Genomic DNA, 21484 nt, shown 5'->3' with positions numbered 1-21484 from the left:
ACCCGAGTGAGGTCGTTGAATTTCTTTCTGCATTGGACAGGGCTCCTGGTCACCATGCTGCTGGAGTTGACCCTCTGGCATACATCCCTCCAAGCTCGTCGGTAGTCCTTATGATTCGGCCTCCTGCCATTGTTTGGGTAGAGAACATCTCGCCGGCGCTCCACTGCGGCCACCAATTGCTCCAGAGCCTCATTGGTGAAGCGCTCTGCTCTCTGTCTCACCTTCTCCGTCTGGTCCAAGTTTTTAGCGCCAGAGAAGGGCCTGCGCCGATTCTGAGGCCTGCAAGGCGCAGAGTGTGGATGCTGAAGCTGACTGACCCACCCCTTTAAGAGCTGGCTGGCGCCTGGAAGTCTCATGGTCATCAGTAATAGAGAGCACCTGTGCTGCGCCCATCCGCGCCGATATTGGGTTGCGCCGGAAGATTAGCACCTTAGGAGTCCCGTGTAACGCCTGAATTTGCGCCTCAATCCCCTTTAGGGGCGATGCAACCCAATATCGCGCCAGGCGGCGATAAGTTTCGTCTGGCTATAAACTTTGCGCAACGCCAGTTCTAACGCCTCAAGCGGGGCTATACCCAATTTCTAGGCCATAGAGTCATAGAGTTATACAGCACAGAAAGAGGCCCTTCGGCCCATCGTATCCATGCCGGCATCAAGCCCTATCTATTCTAATCCCATTTTCCAGCACTTGGTTCCTAGCCTTGTATGCTATGGCGTTTCAAGTGCTCATCTGAATGCTTCTTGAATGTTGTGAGGGTTCCTGCCTCTACCACCCTTTCAGGCAGTGAGTTCCAGACACCAACCACCCTCTGGGTGAAAAAGTTTTTCCTCAAATCCCCTCTAAACCCCCTGCCCCTTACCTTGAAACTATGCCCCCTGGTTATTGACCCCTCTACTAAGGGGAAAAGATCCTTTCTATCTACCCTATCTATGCCCCTCATAATTTTGTACACCTCAATCAGGTCCCCCCTCAGCCTTCTCTGCTCTAAGGAAAACAACCCCAGCCTGTCGAGTCTCTCTTCATAGCTGAAGCGCTCCAGCCCAGGTAACATCCTGGTGAATCTTCTCTGCACCCTTTCCATTGCGATCACATCCTTCCTATAGTGTGGCGACCAGAACTGCACACAGTATTCCAGCTGTGGCCTAACTAGCGTTTTGTACAGCTCCATCATAACCTCCCTGCTCTTATATTCTGTGCCTCGGTTAATGAAGGCAAGTATCCCATATGCCTTTTTAACCATTTTATCTACCTGTCCTGCTGCCTTCAGGGATCTATGTACATGCACACCAAGGTCCCTCTGATCCTCTGTCCTTCCTAGGGTCCTACCATTAATTGTGTATTCCCTTGCCTTGTTAGTCCTCTCAAAATGCATCACCTCACACTTTTCAGGGTTAAATTCTATTTGCCACTGTTCTGCCCATCTGATCAACCCGTCTATATCATCCTGTAGCCTGAGGCTTCCCTCCTCGCTATTTACCACTCCACCAATTTTCGTGTCATCTGCGAACTTACTGATCATACCTCCTACATTCATATCTAAATCATTAATGTACACTACAAATAGCAAAGGACCCAGCACCGATCCCTGCGGTACACCACTTTACACAGGCTTCCAGTCAAAAAAACAACCTTCGACCATCACCCTCTGCCTCCTGCCACTAAGCCAATTTTGGATCCAATGTGCCAAATTGCCCTGAATCCCATGGGCTCTTACCTTCTTGACCAGTCTCCCATGCGGGACTTTGTCAAAAGCCTTACTAAAGTCCATGTAGACTATATCAACTGCACTACCCTCATCCACACACCTAGTCATCCCCTCTCAAAATTCAATCAAATTGGTCAGACATGATCTCCCCCTGACAAAGCCATGCTGACTATCCTTGACTAATCCTTGCCTCTCCAAGTGGAGACTAATTCTTTCCCTCATAATTTTTTCCAATAATTTCCCTACCACTGATGTTAGGCTCACTGGCCTGTAATTCCCTGGTTTATCCCTACTACCCTTCTTGAATAATGGTACTACGTTAGCTGTCCTCCAGTCCTCTGGAACCTCCCCTGTGGCCAGAGAGGATCTGAAAATTTGTGTCAGAGCCCCTGCAATCTCCTCCCTTGCCTCACACAGCAGCCTGGGATACATCTCATCTGGGCCTGGAGATTTATCCACTTTTAAGCCCGCTAAAACCGCTAGTACCTCCTCCCTCTCAATACTAATTTGTTCAAGTATATCACAATCCCCCTGCCTGATTTCTATGCCTACATCATCCTTCTCCATAGTGAACACAGATGCAATATTCATTTAAAACCTCACCCACATCTTCCGGCTCTACACACTTTGGTCCCTAATGGGCCCTACTCTTTCCCTGGCTATCCTCTTGCCCTTAATATACTTATAAAACACCTTGGGATTTTCCTTTATTTTGCCCGTCAGTATTTTTTCATGCCCCCTCTTCGCTCTCCTAATTTCTTTTTTAATTACCCCCCTGCACTTTCTATACTCCTCTAGGGCTTCCACTGTTTAGTCCTTTATATCTGCCAAAAGCCTCCCTTTTTTTCTTAATCCATTCTTGTATATCGCTTGACATTCCAGAGGGCTTGTTGGTCCCACCCTTGACCTTTACGGGAACACATTGGCGTTGTACTCTCTATTTCCATTCTGAAAGACTCCCACTGCTCTGATGTGGATTTTCCTACAAGTAGCTGATCCCAGTCCACTTTGGCCAGATCCTGCCTTATCATATTAAAATCGGCCTTCCCCCAATTTAGAACCTTTATTTCCGGTCCATCTTTGTCCTTTTCCATGACTACCTTAAATCTCACCGAATTATGGTCACTGTCACCAAAATGCTCTCCTACTGACACTTCTATCACTTGCTCGGCTACATTCCCTAGAATTAGGTCCAGTACCGCCCCCTCTCTTGTAGGACTTTCTACATGCTGGCTCAAAAAGCTCTCCTGGATGCACTTTAAGAATTCCGTACCCTCTAAGCCTTTCACACTCTGACTATCCCAGTTAATATTGGGGAAGTTGAATACCCCTACTATTATTACTCTATTATTTCTACACTTCTCTGAGATTTGCCTACATATCTGTTCCTCTATCTCCCCCTGACTGTTTGGGGGTCTATAGTACACTCCCAGCAAAGTGCTTGCCTCCTTTTTGTTTTTAAGTTCTACCCATATGGCCTCATTAGAGGAACCTGCTAAGATACCATCCCTCCTTACAGCAGTAATTGACTCCTTGATTAATATTGCGACACCCCCTTCTCTTTTACACCCCCCTCTGTCTCGCCTGAAGATTCTATACCTCGGAATATTGAGCTGCCAGTCCTGCCCCTCCCTCAACCATGTCTCTGTGATAGCAACAATATCATACTCCCATGTGTTCATCAACACCTTCAATTCATCTGCCTTACTCGCAAGACTCCTTGCATTAAAATAAATGCCATCCAGCTTTGCCATACTCCCTTGTGCCGTTACATATTTGCTCTGCCTTCCGGGCTGACTTGTTTTTTCCTCTATTTGGCTGTGCATCACCCCCTACTATAGCTCCACTCCGTATCCCACCCCCCTGCCAAGTTAGTTTAAACCCCCCCCAACAGCACTAGCAAACCTCCCTGCAAGGATGTTGGTCCCGTTCCGGTTCAGGTGCAACCTGTCCAACTTGTACAGAAGCAGACCCAGTGATCCAGGAAACTAAAGCCCTCCCTCTTGCACCAGCTCTTCAGCCACGCATTCGTCTGCTCTGTCCTCCTATTCCTATACTCACTAGCATGTGGCACTGGGAGTAATCCAGAGATTGCAACCTTTGAGGTCCTACTTTTTAATCTGCTACCTAGCTCCCTAAATTCTTGTTGCAGGGCCTCATCCCTTTTTCTACCCATGTCGATCGTACCAATGTGAACCACGACCTCTGACTGTTCACCCTCCCCCTTCAGAATGCCCCACAGCCGTTCTGTTTTCTGACAATTATGTTCAAAACTTTTGCTTTAGTGGAGGCAAACAACATTTTAAAATTATTGCAAATCTAATGTTTAACATAACCCTTTGTTATTAAGAATACAGAGCAAACTGTGATTAAATTCTATTTTATTTCAAATTTATCGGATGAAAATTGTAGGGCCTAATACCAAGCCTTCATGGAAATCTTTTTTTAGAAGTACTTTATCAAATTATCTAGACTGAACCAGTTACAAGGCCTTCACCTTCTGAGATTGTCAAGTTTCAGCTTCAAGTATCACACACACAATATAAACTAAAAATATACATGGCCACCCAAAACAGACCTAACGTCACACAAATTATTGATAGGCTCCAAAAGTGCATTCCACAAAAACATTTTCTACTGGCTGTACTTATGCACCAAATCACAGCAAAGTCAGATTTTAGTATATTTTCACAAAATTGCTACCTTTAACAGGTTCTCACTGTTCCTGAAATTTGCCGCCATTTTGCTTGACTAAAATGTTGAGAATTACACATTTGTTTGATTTGTCGACCATTTGTCGAATGTCTGCGCAAAGTTAGTGCACTAAGCCAAAAAGCACATTTCAACACTGGAGATGTGTGAGGACAGAGTTGGGTTTGGCAGTGGTGGCCACATGGTCAAATAGCCTGCTGGCACTGAAGGCACCCCCAGCATCACCATCATGACCCCCTCAGGCAGCTCATTAAGAGCATCACTAAGAAGAGGTGAACACTGAGAAGAATATTAATTTTCTATATTTCTATTGGCTTCAGTGTTCTGCAATAGGGAGGAGAAGAGAGCACAGAACATTTACATTACGGCATTGCATTCCGCCGCAGGTGCCTACTCTGGGCCAGGTATGTAACCAGTAACTCCTCCCAACTCACCCAGCCAGGTGCTTTTTTTATTTAATTGCGAAGCTTCGATGAAGAGTGAAGGCTTAACAGAGTAGAAGGGAAGGTAAAGTAAGACAGGAGTAGCGTCACCAACCGTGAGTTTAAAAGTGTTAGGTTGTAAGAGGAACAGAAGATTGAAGGAGGTGAGGGGTTCCCCAGTTTGAGCAGCAATGGGAGGCTGTGAGGATCTTGAGGGCCGGTATTAGCTCCCAGCGGGAGCAGGGTTGCCAACACTCCAGGATTGACCGGGAGCCTCCAGGAATTGCAGACTAATCTCCAAGGCACTGCCACGAGCAACGAGGGGGAAAAATCATAGGGACATGAAAAAAATTGTATGCAATCTTTTTCATTGTCTTTGAACTTTTATCAGTTATAAAAATATTGGAGCGGGTATAAAACGACTGTTTGGCAATCGTTATCCAATCGGGTAACGCAGAGTCCGTTCGCTTACCGAGTTACCTTGAGAAGGCGGGGCTCCGCGAGAATGGATGTGTCGGGTGAGCAATGACGAGAGCGTGGGGGCGGTGGGAGTGTGGGGGTGGAGGGGAGGGGTGGGGAGTGTGGGGGGGAGGGGGAGTGTGGGGGGAGGGGGGACTGTTGGGGGGGAGAGTGCAGGGGGGAGTGTGGAGGAGGGGGAGTGTGTGCAGGTGGGGATTGTGGGGGAGTGCGGGGGTGGGTGGGGAAGTGCGGGGGGGGTAGGGAGGAGTGTGGGGGGGAGGGGGGAGTGTGGGGGGAGGGGGGAGTGTGTGGGGGGAAGGGGAGAGTGCAGGGGGGCGGGTGGGGGAGGGGGAGTGCGGGGGGTGAGTGTGTGCGGGGGGTGAGTGTGTGCGGGGGGGTGAGTGTGCGGGGGGAGTGCGGGGAAAGGGGAGTGCAGGGGGAGGGGGGACTGTTGGGGGGGGGGGGGAGAGTGCGGGGGGGGGTGGTGCGGAGCCCGGGGCAACAGAAACCAACACTTTCCTCATGGGGCCCAGAGGATCACTCCTGCTCCCCCTGGCCCCACCGAGGACAGTTTTATTTACTTACCTTAGCGGCCTCGCTGGCTTCTCAACAGCCGTGAGGGGGGCCTCACTGGGGAAGGGGTTGAAATGCCCTCAGGGTCCCGGGAACAACTATTATTAATGAAGCCCCCAAAGGAGTCCGACAGGAACCTCATTCACCGCCAAAACCAGCAGTGCTAGAATGGGGAATCAGCGGGAAATGGAACCGCTCCTTTCCCACCCGGGGAGAGTTAAAAGGATGTAGAGATGAGAATTAGAGCCTGGAACTATGCAGGGTCCTACCAGTCTGTTGCTGTTTAACACCAGGAGACCAGTCAGTCTCCCATGGAGTTTCATGACCTGAGTGGGTATCATAGAAATTTAGAAATTGATGGCACAGAAGGAGGCCATTCGACCCATCGTGTCTGTGCCGAGTGGGGTGGTTCATTTACTACTCAGCAGGTACAAGAATGGCAAGGCTCTGATGTAGCAAAGACCATCGTAGCGTGGGTAAAACAGAGACGGGTTGTGAACATGGAGAGAGAGGAGCCGCAGGCTGGGTGGGGAGATCAGATAACGCACAACACTGGCCGGCTTTACTTGAGTTTCGATGTTTTCTTTCAGCGCCTCTGCCGCCGCCAAAGGGGATGCTGTCGAGAGCTCCATCCAGTGACTATGACCCATTTGCGGGGATGAAGACCCCCGGCCAGCGGCAGCTCATCACCTTGCAAGAACAGGTGAAGTTAGGAATGATCAATGTGGACGAAGCCCTCCTGCAGTTTAAGGAGTGGCAACTCAACCAGAAACGCAGGTCGGACTCATTCCGCTTCCAGCAGGTATTTCACATTTCAGTTTAAGCTTATTAATTGCCAACATTAGGAGAATGCTCCCCCACCCTCCCCCCGCCCCAGATGCAATGATCTTGGAAATAACAACAGAAAATGCTGGAAAAACTCAGCAGGTCAGGCAACATCCGTGGAGAGAAATTTGAGTTGACGTTTTGGGTCGAACCCTTCTTCAAAACTGGAAAGAAAATCTGCGATCGGACAGAAGAAGTAAAAGAAACAAAAGCAGAGAAAGAGACAATAAAAGGTGTTCGAAGCTAGACGAGATGGTAATAGGCTGAGATTAGGTGTGAAGTGTACTTGCAGGGCAAGAGATAGCTGCCAGGTGTGAGAGAGAAACAAAAGGAAAGGGGGGGGGGAAAGGAGTGGAAAAATTACAAGAAAAATGTAATAGGGGCCGAGGTTATGATCTGAAATTGTTGAACTCGATATTGAGTCCGGAAGGCTGCAGAGTGCCTAATCGGAAGATGAGGTGCTGTTCCTCGAGTTTACGTTGAGCTTCCGTGGAACAATACAAGAGGCCAAGGACGGTGAGGTCCGAGTGGGACTGGAGCGGTGAATTAAAATGACAGGCGACCGGAAGCTCGGGGTCACCCTTACGGAAGAAGGGTTCGACCCGAAACGTCAACTCAAATTTCTCTCCACGGATGTTGCCTGACCTGCTGAGTTTTTCCAGCATTTTCTGTTGTTATTTCAGATTTCCAACATCTGCAGTATTTTGCTATCGTGCAATGATCTTGGATTTGATGTTGATGTTGGGGTCGGGTGGGGGGGCGCGTAAATTCCTCTTTTGCTTTCATTCTCTGGAAGCTCAATGACCATAAAGTATTTGCATTAGAATAGAGGGGAGAGTTGAGTGGAGAATGACCATTCGGCCCATCCTTGCCCAGACCGTGTCCAATCCACTCTATCCTGGACCAGACCCAGTTCATCTAATCCCCTGAGCATTGGTTGGTTAAAGTTTCTCCCTCTGGTCCAAAAATGAATGGAGAAAAACTCCCGCACATCCTGCATTTATCTTTCGCCACCTGGTTTCCATGGCAATTTCACCAGATCCAGCAGCCCCAAGGCACTGGAAAACTGACTGGCTGTTCTGTTCCTGTAACGACGTTAGATACCATGTCATCACATTTATCTTTCACATGATTGGGATCTCTAATTAGTCAACTAGGTTCATCTGAAGAATGTGCTAAATATGTGCTACGCTCGCCGCCCCCCCCCCCCCCTGCAACCGACCAGCTGTGCTCCCCCACTCCCCTCCAGCCAAGCCTAGACTAGCAAAGACCAGGCCACGGCCAGGCCAGGAAAATCCCACCCAGGCCTGTCCAAGCCACCTTAGCCCGGCCCAGGTCAACCCTGTCCAGCCCAGGCCAGCCCACTTCAACCTCATCTAGTCCAGCCTCGCTCAGCACTGCCAAATGGGCCTTGAGTGATATGTATGTTTATATTGAACATTCATTGGCTTGTCTTAGAAAGAAAGAGCTTGTATTTATACAGAGCTATCATGTCCTCAGGATGTCTCAAAGTGCCTCACAGCCAATGAATTACTTTTGAAGTCTCATCACTGCTGTTATATAGGTAAACACAACAGCCAATTTGTGCACAGCAAGGTGCCACAAGCAGTGATGAGTTAAATAAGCAGATAATCTGTTTAAGTGATGTTGGCCAGAGCTCCCCTACTCGTCTTTGAGTAATGTCAAGGGATCTTTTCCATCCACTGAGAGGATTTGAGTTTCGTGGGCCTTGAGGTTTGGAAAGGACTGTTCTTAGTGCTGCAGCTGCATTGGTGAAGAAATCCTAAACAAGGAAGATGGTTGTGGTTGTTGATACCAATTATCTCAGCCCCAGGACATTACTGTAGGAGTTCCTCAAGGAAATGTCCTCAACCAACCATCTTAATTTGCTTCATCAATGACTTTACCTCCATCATAAAGTCAGGAGTGGGGCTGTTCACTGACGATTGCACAGTGTTCAGCTCTATTCACAATTCCTCTGAGATTGAAGTAGCCCATTCTAGTCTACAGTAGGACCTAGACAACATCAAGATTTGGGTTGACAGGTGACTGTAACATTCAAGGTTCAGCATTCAACTCTCAAGTCAGGAGAGTGATGGAATACTCTCCACGTGCCTGGATGGGTGCAGCTGCAACAACATTCCAAAAGCTCAACACCATCCAGGACACAGTAATTGGCTTGATCGATGCTGCCACTGGGCTCAATGTCCACCCCCTCCATCACTGGCGTACCGTGGCCACAGTGTGTACTAAAGGATGCCAGAGTTATGTCAACACCATCTCCCTCCCCTGCAACCTCCACCACTGAGAAGGCCAAAAACAGAAAGGTTGTGGGAACACCACCACCCCCAAGTTACACACAATCCTGACTTGGACATATATAACAGATCAATCATTGTCACTAGGCCAATATATTGGAATTCCCTACCTAACATCAGCACGGTGGCATAGTGGTTAGCACTGTTGCCTCACAGCGCCAGGGACCCGGGTTCGAATCAGGCCTCGGGCGACTGTCTGTGTGGAGTTTGCACATTCTCCCCGTGTTTGCGTGGGTTTCCTCCGGGTGCTCCGGTTTCCTCCCACAGTCCAAAGATGTGCAGGTTAGGTTGATTGGCTATGATAAATTGACCCTTAGTGTTAGGGGGATTAAATACGTGGGGTTACAGGGATAGGGTGGGATATGTGTTGGTGTAGGGGTTACGGGGATCGGGTGGGATATGTGTCGGTGCAGGCTCGATGGGCCGAAATGGCCTCTATCTGCACTGTGGGGTTTCTGTGATTCTGTGATCACAGCACGGACTGCATCAGTTTAAGGAGAAGGCCCACCACCACCTCAGTGCAACTAGGGACGGGCAATAAATGCCAGCCTTGCCAGCGACGCCCACATCTTAAGGGCAAATGTAAATAAAAATCAGAGTACCTAATGATTGTAATGTAAACAACTTGAGATATATGGACATTAATGGGAGCGCAGATTTCAACTTTACACTTGGCCCCGAGAATCCATGGCATTCACCGCTGCCGTTCAGAAACACAAAAATCGTCGACACTTCTGGCCGAGTGAACTGTCTGATGTTGCGCTAAAGCCAAACAGGTTAGAAGACTAGGGAGGAGAAAGATCAGCCAATTCTGATGAAGAGGTTTGACAGAGTAAATAGGGAGAAACTGTTTCCACTGGCAGAACGGTCGGTAACCAGAGGACACAGGTTGAAGATAATTAGCAGAAGAACCAGTGAGGAGATGATGAGTATGTTTTTACAAAGCGAGTTGTTGTGATCTGGAATGCACTGCACTGCCTGAAAAGGCGGTGGAAGCAGAAAGGGAATTGGATAAATACTTGAAGGGGAAAAATTTGCAGGGCTATGGGACTAATTGGACAGCTCTTTCAAAGAGCCAGCACAATGGTGTGCTGTACAATTCTGTGATTGCTATCCAGTGACATCTGCTGGACAGGCACATGTGCTTGCCCATGACCCACTATATTCACACATGAAGAATGCCACTTGGGTAGGGTACTGACACCTTTTTTTATTTGTTCATGGGATGCGGGTGACACTGGCAAGGCCAATATTTATTGCCCATCCCTAATTGTCCTTGAGAAGAAGCCACCTTCTTGAATCGTTGTTCTTTGTAGCAGTTTGATACAACTGAGTGTCTCGCTGGGCCATTTCAGAGGGCAGTTAAGAGTCAACCACATTGCTGTGGGTCTGGAGTCACATATAGGCCAGACCAGGTAAGGACAGCAGATTCCTTTCCCTAAAGGACAGTAGTGAACTAGTTCCATGGTCACCATTACTGATACTAGCTTTTTATTCCAAATGTATTTAATTAACTGAATTTAAATTCCCCAGCTGCCGTGGTGGGATTTGAGCTCGTGTCTCTGGATCATTAAGTCCAGGCTTCATGTCCAGTAACATAACCACTGTGCTACCGTTCCCAACCTGTGGAACCCATACCCCAGCATGAGTCAGGAAAGGAAAATCGGATCAGAAAAAAATAATAATTTGAAATATCAAATGATGAAACATAAATGGGCACAGGAGTGAAAAAAGCACAAGAAGGTTCCTTAAAGCGTAGTAAAAAATCTTACCAGACCAGTAAATCATACTCCCGCTGCGTGGAATGCAGTCTCCGCAAAAACACAAGACCCGTAAACCCTTGCATTTGTTCCTCGCTGCTTGTACTCTGGAGGGTCTCGCAGAGTAGCAGAAGGACAGCCAGAAATCTAACGGTATCTTTATGTGTTAGGAAAACCTGAAGAAGCTGCGAGACAGTATCACACGGAGACAGAACATCAAAGGGAAATCTGGCAAACACCAAGGTGAGCTCCGGTCACACCTGTCGGTCACTCCTGGAACTTAAAGTCAGCCCCATTTGAAATAGGGTGTTTCTCTCTCCTGCCCACCCAATGGCACGGAGTGTGAATGCACAGCATGGGCGGGGCATTCAACCATGTCAAGGGCACCGGTTCCATCCATCAGCATTGAGATACTTGAGCTGAGCCGGGGCAGTAAGCCAGAATGGATCTCCGAGGTGGAGAGGAGGGGATAACTCAATCAGGGTTCCTGTAAAGTGACCAGTTTTGAGCACGTAATTTGAAGAAGTAGTCAAGGCCATGGAGAAGGTGCAGAAGAGATTCACGGCAATGATCCCAGGGATGAGAAGAGACCAGAGAAACTGGGACACTTCTTATTTGAACAAAGGTTAAGTGCAGTTCTGAAAGCGGTTTTCAAAATGATGAGAAGTTTAGAAAAATTAAATTAGGGAAAATATTTCCACTCGTCAATGAGTTAGTAACGAGAGGTCATAAACTTAAAATCACCACCCAAAGAACGAAGGGAGAAGTTAGGAGAAATGTTTTTATGCCGAGGGTTGTCAGGATATTGACTGTCTTGCCAGAAACAGTAGTGGAATCAGAATCAATAATATCATTTAAGAGGGTAGTCTAAGATTTGGAGCACTAGTCACACACCGATTACCCAAAGGGTCTTAAGGAGTCATAGCTCACTTTATTAAGGAGTGGCAGTTTAAGTTAAGTACAACACACAGTCAAGATCGACATAGTCGACACACGACCGTGACAAGCAGCTGGTGTCGTTCCCGATCGGACAGGCGGCTGGCGTGCGCAAACAGCTCTTCCCTTCACCGCCTGTGTTAAAGGCTCTTTAGATATCTCTTTTATTCTCTTCTTAGGGGTGGGCCTAGGGTAGATTATGGACAGGACTATCTAACCTGTAAGGGCTCTTCCTGAACCAAGGTGTCCAATGGTACGTTGAGTTCTATGTCTCAACTTTCAGATGAAAACCCTCCCCTTCACCTGTCTTTCCTGTTTATACTTTCAAACAATTTCCTACTATCCCTCCTGTGCTTATCCTCCCAAGTTTGGAGTCAGACAGGCCATTCTCAGTCATTCTCGGCCTTCAGATGTTCGTAGCTGCTTGTTATCAGTTATTTATGTTCACCAGACTATTGTACTATGGAATGAATCATTACAGTCCCAAAGATATCTTCTATTAACTTACACAGTTTAAAGCAGTTTTGTTAAACAAAGTCAGAATCCTAACTTAGCATTATAATATGGTTATTAGCAATAATGGAAGAATCATAGGCGTTGGGCCTCGGTTGGCCAAATCAAAGATACAGTCAACAATCTTTCTAGCACACAGACAGCAGACAGCAAGCCTGGAAACAAGGTCACCGCCACAGTGCAGAATGTTATAACATCCACAGGGAACCAAGAACATCAGCAAATTCTAAGCGTCTATCCAGTTATTCTAACACCAGTCTGAAGCGACTCTTTTGTCTCAAGTTATTGCTTCCAATTCACGATTTCTTACATCTCCCCACCTTGAGAAGGAAATATCTTTATTGACTTCTCACAGTCCTCTTTTGACTAATCTAGCAAGTTCTAAGTTATCGGCCCACTGATACCATTCATGCCCACGGATGCTGGCTGACATTATAAGCTACTCCCCACCACTCATAGTCCCCTAATTTGCTTATTGCTTTCTCAACTTGGGCATTAGTTAGTATGGAGACTCAGAAATGAAGATTTCCCCCTTCCTTACAATCCATTCCTTTGAGGGGGAGGAGCAACCTCTGACCCCTTACTCAAATTCAATTCACTGTTCCGGTGTTCCAATTCTGCCCCACCTGGGGAATCCTCTGTTTCTTCCATCTTTCCTGATCTTGCCCCACCTGGGGACTCCTACGTTGCTTCAGATCTTCTCTCTCTGTGTGCTCAATTAATTTGTTAATGCTGGTTAGTCATAGGCATGAGTACACAATTGGCTTAGGCATCAGAGTCTTACTACACGGGTACATATATCAAATACACTATCATTACAAGTTGGAGAGCTACCAGAGCGTGTGAAATAATACAAACCTAAGGGTGTGCTGATATATTAAGCCCAATATCCCACCAGTGTGAGTCATCCCCTATGCTGTCAATTTCAATATCGATTCTCGAGTTGCCTATAAAAATGCTTTAGGGAGGAGTTCAGTCGCATCACGAGCTCACTGAAGCCCTCAGACAACAGAGGAATGTTGTACCCAATTGTGCCACATAATTCTGTAGCTCATACTTAAATATCTCATTTACTGTCAGTTTCACTTGAGCATAGGTTTTGATACTGAGTAAAACATGCTGGTTGATGGGACAGGTCCTGTTAGACCCGTAAAGCATGGTAGTTGTGATAGTAGTGACACAGGAGGCACCACCAAAAGCACCTCATATTCGTATTGGCTTTTCCCACACACTCTTACCTACAAAACACAATTATTACAGTCAAAGTTAAATTCATTTCAAGCGACACTACAGTTTAACATCTAATGTAGGACGTGCGGAATTACCCGCCACCCCGTCCAACAGGTTATAGAGTTCAGACTTGAGACTTATGAGAAATTACACCAGACACACGGGTTCTGTCTTTAACCTTTTATTGTTCCTGAGACAGATTCTAAACCCCAACCACTGTTCGAGCAGTCCACCAATAATATTACAGGGAATCAGACATACAATCACCCGCGGATGATCAGTCCAGCGCTGACTGTAGGCCACTTCCTTTTGACTGCAGCTCTTCGCCTTTCGACTGCAGCAGCCCTTCGAGTTGAGGCGATCAGCCAGGCCCGTCCTTCTGACTGCAGTGCCGATATTTTTAGTCACTGGTTTTACTTGCCTTTTTTTAGTCATTCAGAGATTGTGAGATGTTGCGCTGATGTTCGACCGAGGTTGTTTGAGCTGTCAAACTCTCACACTCACATATCCTGTGTGGCTACCCATTGGCTGCCTTTATCAAAGCACAAAATTGTTTATTCACTCTCAAAAGTTTACAAAAGTAGCAGTAAACCACTTGGTCACATTTCACATGTTACATCGCATCCTCTCTTTCAGAACTCCAGAGGTTTGACTCCTCCCCTTTAGCCACCAAAAGTCATTCTACAACGTTATGGCCTGTTTTGTTGTAGACACAAAGGGGGTGATTTTGCCAATAGGGAGCTTTTGGAGACGGGACTCCCACTTGTCGGGTTTCAGTTCTGCCTCCATCAACTTCTGGCCAACCCACGCTATTTTCCCATGATTGACCTTGTTAAGGCCGCCCAGCGGGCTTAGCAGGCCAATTAACGTAAAGCTGGTTGCAGAGCACGTCAACGTAAGATGTTTCATCTGTCAAAATTTTTGACAGATGAATTGTCATCGTTTGACAGCTCTGTGAAGCTGTCAAACAGTGACATTCTCTGTAGTTTGATGAGGTCTTGAATTCAAGACCTCGTCAAACCTCTTTTGCAGAAATGAGATGGTTGTTGCATTGGAGAATGCAACGGCCATCTGTCATCTCTGCCGCGGAGGTGTGAGACTCTCCGCATACACACCGACTGAAGCCAGCAGGAAGAAACAAAGGTAAGTACCACTTTTTCTAACACTTTGCACTTACCTCAGATACTCACCTTTCCACACTTGCACCCATCACTCACCTCCACAGCGCACTTTTGGACCCCTCTGACCTCCGCAGACCCTCTACTCGCCTCAGTGACCCTGGTGGGGTTTGGAGCCTTCGGGAAGCCCGCACTTGTGAGGGCAAAAAGGGTATAATCCTATTTTCTGCCCGTTAACTACCTGTTAACAGGCAGTTAATTGGCTTTAATCCCTTCCCGCCTCCAAAGAGACAGGACCTGGTGCAGGTCGGCTACCCGCCTCCTGGCAAGATGGCATGGGGGCGCGTTGGGCACCCGCCCCCAAATTCTGCCATTTTCCTGGCAGCTCCGCCTCCAAACCCGCCTCCCCAGGGCTGGCAAAATCGTCCCCCAAAGTCTGCAAACCTAAGGGGGTTTGTTTATCTCTGTTGTCTATGGCGACCCCCTGTAGTCATTCCCTGTCCTCTTACCAGTGAAAGACCGTCTGTTCATTCACCAACTTTATTTCACTTCAAAAAACCTTTTGGCCTGGCAAACATTTTAATATATACCAACATTAAAAATTAAAGGTCTGTGTATACTTACACTAATCAATAAGTCATGGACTTAAAAGATTCTCCAGCTCTCTTTTATTCATATCCATCTTGTGGATAATTCTTACTAAATTTATTTCTCTCTCAGCCTCAATTGTCCCAATCCAAATTCCATGTCCCTCTTTACTTAAATTTAAATTCCTCTGTGTTTAACTCTATTCTGATTGTTTCATTAATTAGATAGTTTCTCAATGGAGTATGTGTCAATGCTTTTAAAGTTGTCTCTCTCTCCTGAGCCACGTTAACATAACATAGGAAATAGGAGCAGGAGTCGGCCATTCGGCCCCTCGAACCTGCTCCGCCATTCAATAAGATCATGGCTGATCTGATCTTGGCCTCAACTCCACTTCCCTGCCCACTCCCCATAACCCTCGACTCCCCTGTTTTTCAAAAGTCTGTCTATCCCCGCCTTGAATATATTCAATGACTCCGGCTCCACAGCTCTCTGGGGTAGAGAATTCCAAAGATTCACGACCCTCTGAGAGAAGAAATTCCTCCTCATCTCCATTTTAAATGGGCAACCCCCTTATTCTGAAACTATGCCCCCTAGTTCTAGATTCCCCCACTAGGGGAAACATCCTCCTGCATCTACCCTGTCAAGCCCCATTCCCACATGCTAATTGCTTCATATGTAACAAATCACATTTGCACGCTCGCACTGGTATCCCAATATCGTGCCACACTTGACATCTGACAAGCCATTCTCGGGCTTTCAGGTGATCTTATCAAGAGATTGTCTGGAGATCTTTGCTCATCTTCCACCGCATGGTCCCGATGTCTCGGGTAGTGGCCGGACTATCAAATTCAGTTTTCTTACAAAGTTCATTATAGGCAGGGACACAAATATCTCCCAAGAGAAAGCTATCAATTTACTATTCTTAACTACACTTTCCTGACTTTCAGGAGAAAGTTAGGAAAATTCTCATTTGGTGATGCAGTTTTCCTGTTTCAATCTTACATCTTAAGTGGGGCATCCCATTAATTATTATTCATATCTCATTCATGAACCCTGGAGGAACTTTACAGTCCAATACAATATTAAAGATAGGAGAGAGTTGGGGAGAGAGAGAGAGACTGGGGGAGAGAGAGACTGGAGGGGAGAGAGAGAGACTGGAGGAGAGAGAGAGAGACTGGAGGAGAGAGAGAGAGACTGGAGGAGAGAGAGAGAGACTGGGGGGGAGAGAGAGAGACTGGGGGGGAGAGAGAGAGACTGGGGGGGGAGAGAGAGAGACTGGGAGAGAGAGACAAACGGGGGAGAGAGAGTGCGACTGAGGGGGGAGAGAGAGAGACGGGGTGGGAGAGAGAGAGAGAGACTGGGGGAGAGAGAGAGAGAGAGTGAGTAGAGAGACTGGGGGGAGAGAGAGGAGAGAGACTGGGGGGGGAGGGAGAGAGAGAGACTGGGGGAGAGAGAGAGACTGGAGGAGAGAGACGGGAGAGAGAGACTGGGGGAGAGAGAGACGGGAAGGGAGAGAGAGACTGGGGAGAGAGAGATAGAGAGACTGGGAGACAGAGAGAGAGAGAGAGAGTGACTGGGGGGGGAAAGAGAGCGACTGGGGGGGGGGAAGAGAGCGACGGGGGGGAAGAGAGCGACTGGGGGGGGAAGAGAGCGACTGGGGGGGAAGAGAGAGCGACTGGGGGGAAGAGAGAGCGACTGGGGGGAAGAGAGAGCGACTGGGGGGGGGAAGAGAGAGCGACTGGGGGGGAAGAGAGAGCGACTGGGGGGGGAAGAGAGAGCGACTGGGGGGAGGGAAGAGAGAGCGACTGGGGGGAGGGAAGAGAGAGCGACGGGGGGGAAGAGAGAGCGACTTGGGGGGGAAGAGAGAGCGACAGGGGGAAGAGAGAGCGAGTGGGGGGGAAGAGAGAGCGAGTGGGGGGGAAGAGAGAGCGAGTGGGGGGGAAGAGAGAGAGCGAGTGGGGGGGAAGACAGAGCGAGTGGGGGGAGAGAGAGAGTCGAGTGGGGGGAAGAGAGAGAGCGAAGGTGGGGGGAAGAGAGAGAGCGAGTGGGGGGAGAGAGAGTGAGAGAAGTGGGGGGGAAGAGAGAGAGCGAGTGGGGGGAGAGATGGAGAGCGATCGTAAGTGGGGGGGGAGAGTGAGAGAGCGAGTGGGGGGGGTGAGAGTGAGATGGGGGGAGATGAGAGTAGTGGGGGGGAGGAGAGAGAGCGAGTGGGGGGGGGAAGAGAGAGAGCGAGTGGGGGGGGGAAAGAGAGAGAGCGAGTGGGGGGGGAAGAGAGAGAGCGAGTGGGGGGGGAAGAGAGAGAGCGAGTGGGGGGGAAGAGAGAGAGCGAGTGGGGGGGAAGAGAGAGAGCGAGTGGGGGGGAAGAGAGAGAGCGACTGGGGGAAGAGAGAGAGCGACTGGGGGGAAGAGAGAGCGACTGGGGGGAAGAGAGAGAGCGACTGGGGGGAAGAGAGAGCGACTGGGAGGAAGAGAGAGAGCGACTGGGGGGAAGAGAGAGCGACTGGGGGGAAGAGAGAGAGCGACTGGGGGGAAGAGAGAGCGACTGGGGGGGAAGAGAGAGCGACTGGGGGGGAAGAGAGAGCGACGGGGGGGAAGAAGGGGAGGGGGGAGGGGGAAGGGAAGGGGGAGAGCACCCGAGCCCCGCCCCCCCCGATCTCCCGAGCCCCGCCCCCCGATATCCCGAGCCCCGCCCCCCCCCCCGATATCCCGAGCCCCGCCCCCCCCCCCCGATCTCAGGAGCACGGCCCCCGATCTCCCGAGCCCCGCCCCCCCGGAGCCCCGATCTCCAGAGCCCCGCCCCCCCATCTCCGGAGCCCTGATCTCCCGAGCCCCGCCCCCCCCCCGATCTGTAGTCCGGGCCCGCGATATCCCGATGTCCCGCCCCCCGATCTCCCGCCCCCAATATTTCATTCCCACTCTTTATTTCTCTTTCTGTACCTGATTTGACACTGAATTCACCCACTCTAATTCACTTTCTCAGTCCATCCTCTGTTTGTTTATTTCTCAATCCATTATGTCATTTATTGAGGAGATATACTGTTTGTCCTGTTGTTCACCAAGGTCCCAGATACCCTCTTGCCCTCGTCAGCTTGCACTTCCAGCAACTTCACGGGCAAAACATTTTAAAACCTCAACATGCACGAACAAATCTAACTAACAGGGAACGCCACAAGAAACCCCGCAAAATCTAAGCACAAGGAGCAGGATACAGCTCTCTCTCTGTTTTAATCACCACTTTTTTTAGCAAACGTAACTTTAAACATTAATATTTTGCCTTTCAGTTCCTTTAATGCTTCCCTCATGGTTAGAGGTATTGGAGCAGGATTTCCTGTTCCTTCACTCGAGGAAAATCAGGCTCGCATTTCAATAAGGGAAACTTCTGATTTTCCATCCATTTAAAAACATCAGACACACAGGTTTATTATTTCTCTAACTCGGAATGATTAACAGCAGCCGCCTATTTATATATGTAAGCACAGCACATTATGCACAGGTGTTTGCAACTGTAGAACGTGAAGGACACACTCCTTTATCTACCAGTGGAGGGTTAACCGTACACTATTTGTTTATTATGTACTTTACTTTTTAAAAAGTCTTTTTATCCAGGAGCAATGCCACGGAGGGTCACCAGGATATATTAAGTGTATTAAAATGTAACTGTTGTAATTGCTGCTCAGAGATGGAGATCACACTTCCTGCTCGACCACATGACATTCAAGAGGGTGCAGAATGTGGAATATATGAAGATAATCCCAGATTCATCCCGTCTTGCCCACTCCGAGAAGGGATACAGCGGGGGAAGTGGAGTACGGGAAGCACATCTAGCACAGCAAGTACGTCCACATTTGTGGCATAGCCGTACAACAGATTCTAGGACATTCTAACATCTTTAACCATCCTTCATAAGATAGCAGTTAAACTCATCACAATAACACTCGTCAAATCACACAGCACAGTAGGAGACCATTCAGCCCATCGTGTCCTGTGCCGGCTCTCCTCTTCTCATACATCCTCCTTGTTTTTCTTATCCTTGTTCTTAACTTCCTTCCTTATTTTTGCATAGAATCATTGAGCACAGAAGGAGCCCATTCAGTTCATCGGCTCTTTGAAAGAGCTCTCCAATTAGACCCACTCCCCTGCTCTTTCCCCAGAGCCCTGCTTTTTGTCCTTTGCAAGTATTTATCCAATTCTCCTGTTGACAGAGAAAGAAACTTGCAAATTCAAGCATTATTTTATCGGCTTGCACTTTAGAAGTTGGAGATGAAAACCATGGAAAAAAGGAATAGCAGGTTATGCAGAAGAGTTTGAAACTTGGCGGAGGCCTTGAGTGTCAGGAGTGACCTCAAAAGAGAGGTGCAAACTAAGCAACAACAACAGCAACAATTTTCATTTATATAGCACCTTTAACATCGTAAAAGTTCCCAAGCCAAGGCCAAGAAGCATTGGAAAAATCTTGCTCTGGCTTAATTTAACATAGGAATTGCTAGACGTGAAAATACCACGGTCCATCTAGATCCCCTTCTACCATCCTGGTAGTTTGATGGTACATTTAACTTTAGGAAAAATGTTGATTTCAATTTTTACCTCAGGGTTGACCAAAAATACAATCTGTAATAAATCTGTCTTTCTTTCCTTGAGGTTACTTTCTTCAGGAGTTTTTGTGAATGGAAGGCTGTTTCCAGCGGGGTTCCGCAGGGCTCAGTACTAGGTCCCTTGCTTTGTGTGGTATATATCAATGATCTAGACTTGAATATAGGGGTTTGATTAAGAAGTTTGCAGATGATACTAAAATTGGCTGTGTGGTTGATACTGAAGAAGGAAGCTGTAGACTGCAGGAAGATATCAATAAATTGGTCAGGTGGGCAGAACAGTGGCAAATGGAATTCAATCCGGAGAAGTGTGAGGCAATGCATTTGGGGAGGGCTAACAAGGAAAGGGAATACACATTAAATGGTAGGACACTGAGTAGTGTAGAGGAACAAGGGGACCTTGGAGTGCATGTCCACAGATCCCTGAAGGTAGCAGGCCAAGTAGAGAAGGTGGTTAAGAAGGCATACGGAATGCTTGCATTTATTAGCCGTGGCATAGAATACAAGAGCAGGGGGGTTATGCTTCAACTGTATAAAACACTAGTTAGGCCTCAGCTAGAGTACTGCGTGCAGTTCTGGTCACCACATTACAGGAAAGATGTGATTGCCCTAGAGAGGGTAGAGAGGAGATTTACAAGGATGTTGCTGGGAGTAGAGAATCTTAGCTGTGAGGAAAGACTGGATAGGCTGGGTCTGTTTTCCTTGGAACAGAGGAGGCTGAGGGGAGACCTTATTGAGGTGTATAAAATTATGAGTGGCATAGATAAAGTGGAAAGAAAGGACCTATTTCCCTTAGCAGAGGGGTCAAAAACAAGGGGGCACAGATTTAAAGTAATTGGGGGAAGGTTTAGAGGGGATTTGAGGGGAAATGTCTTCACCCAGAGGGTTGTGGGGGTCTGGAACTCACTGCCTGAAAGGGTGGCAGAGGCAGGAACCCTAACCACATTTAAAAAGTACTTGGATGTGCACTTGGGATACTGTAACCTGCAGGGCTACGGACCAAGAGCTGGGAAGTGGGATTAGGCTGGATAGCTCTTTGTTGGCCGGCGTGGACACAATGGGCCAAAATGGCCTCCTTCCGTGCTGTAACTTTCTATGATTCTATGGCCTAGAAATTCGGTAGTGGCGCCAAGTTTGCCTGGGCGCTGATTTTTGCGCAGCGTTCAGAGTAATACCGATCGCCAGAAATTCAGTTTCAGCGCCCCAAAAGGGAGACGGGGCGAGGCTCATCCCTCTTAGGGCGTTGAAACTGAATATCGCAGCACAACGTGCCGCAGCGCCACACGCTGCGGCACGGCGTGCTGCGGTACTGCAGGCCTTCCTCCCATTGTTAAGGGGGAGGGGCCTGCAACAGCGCGATCCCCGATCGCGAGTGCCGGCAAAAGAGCCCGGCACCGAGGAGAAGTGCCGGGCTCTCGGGAAACAGCCGGCAATGCTGCGGGGGGGGGGGGGGGGGGACCCAGGAGGCCGGGGACGGAGGTGCTGGCAGGCGGCCGCTGAAAAAAGCGGCTGCCCCGCACTTCCACCTTAACTTGCGCCACTGCCGGCACAGCAAGGCCCCGTGAACCGGGCGCGGGTAGCGAACGGCGCTACAGCGCCGTTCGCTACCAAATATCGCGATCGGGGCGCTGCGCACACACCGATGACGTCATCGGTGGCGGTGCAGTGCAACAGGCTAACACCACCATTAGCGCCCCTGCTGAATATCGCGGGAGGCGCGGCCAGTGGCGCTACAG

The 21484-nt window shown here is 48.6% G+C and overlaps 1 protein-coding gene across 3 annotated transcripts in view; it reads left to right on the top strand.

Moving 5' to 3' along the window:
• Positions 1 to 21484, top strand: part of pik3ap1 (phosphoinositide-3-kinase adaptor protein 1) — a 166155-nt gene that overhangs the window by 132728 nt on the left and 11943 nt on the right. For 2 of the 3 annotated variants that reach the window (XM_085970146.1, XM_085970144.1), the window contains 4 exons: positions 4738 to 4821; positions 6462 to 6673; positions 10945 to 11017; positions 18837 to 18992. In XM_085970146.1, the coding sequence (XP_085826272.1) occupies positions 4738 to 4821; positions 6462 to 6673; positions 10945 to 11017; positions 18837 to 18992 (525 nt within the window). The remainder of the gene's footprint in view (positions 1 to 4737; positions 4822 to 6461; positions 6674 to 10944; positions 11018 to 18836; positions 18993 to 21484) is intronic. The other variant, XM_085970147.1, reaches the window with a different exon arrangement.

Source organism: Somniosus microcephalus, chromosome 29 (genome assembly GCF_052327205.1).
Source record: "Somniosus microcephalus isolate GS21.2 chromosome 29, FLI_Smic_1.0, whole genome shotgun sequence".
Taxonomy (NCBI): Eukaryota; Metazoa; Chordata; class Chondrichthyes; order Squaliformes; family Somniosidae; genus Somniosus; species Somniosus microcephalus.
Note: the sequence above shows the minus strand (reverse complement) of the source record. Positions and strands in the feature narration are given on the sequence as shown.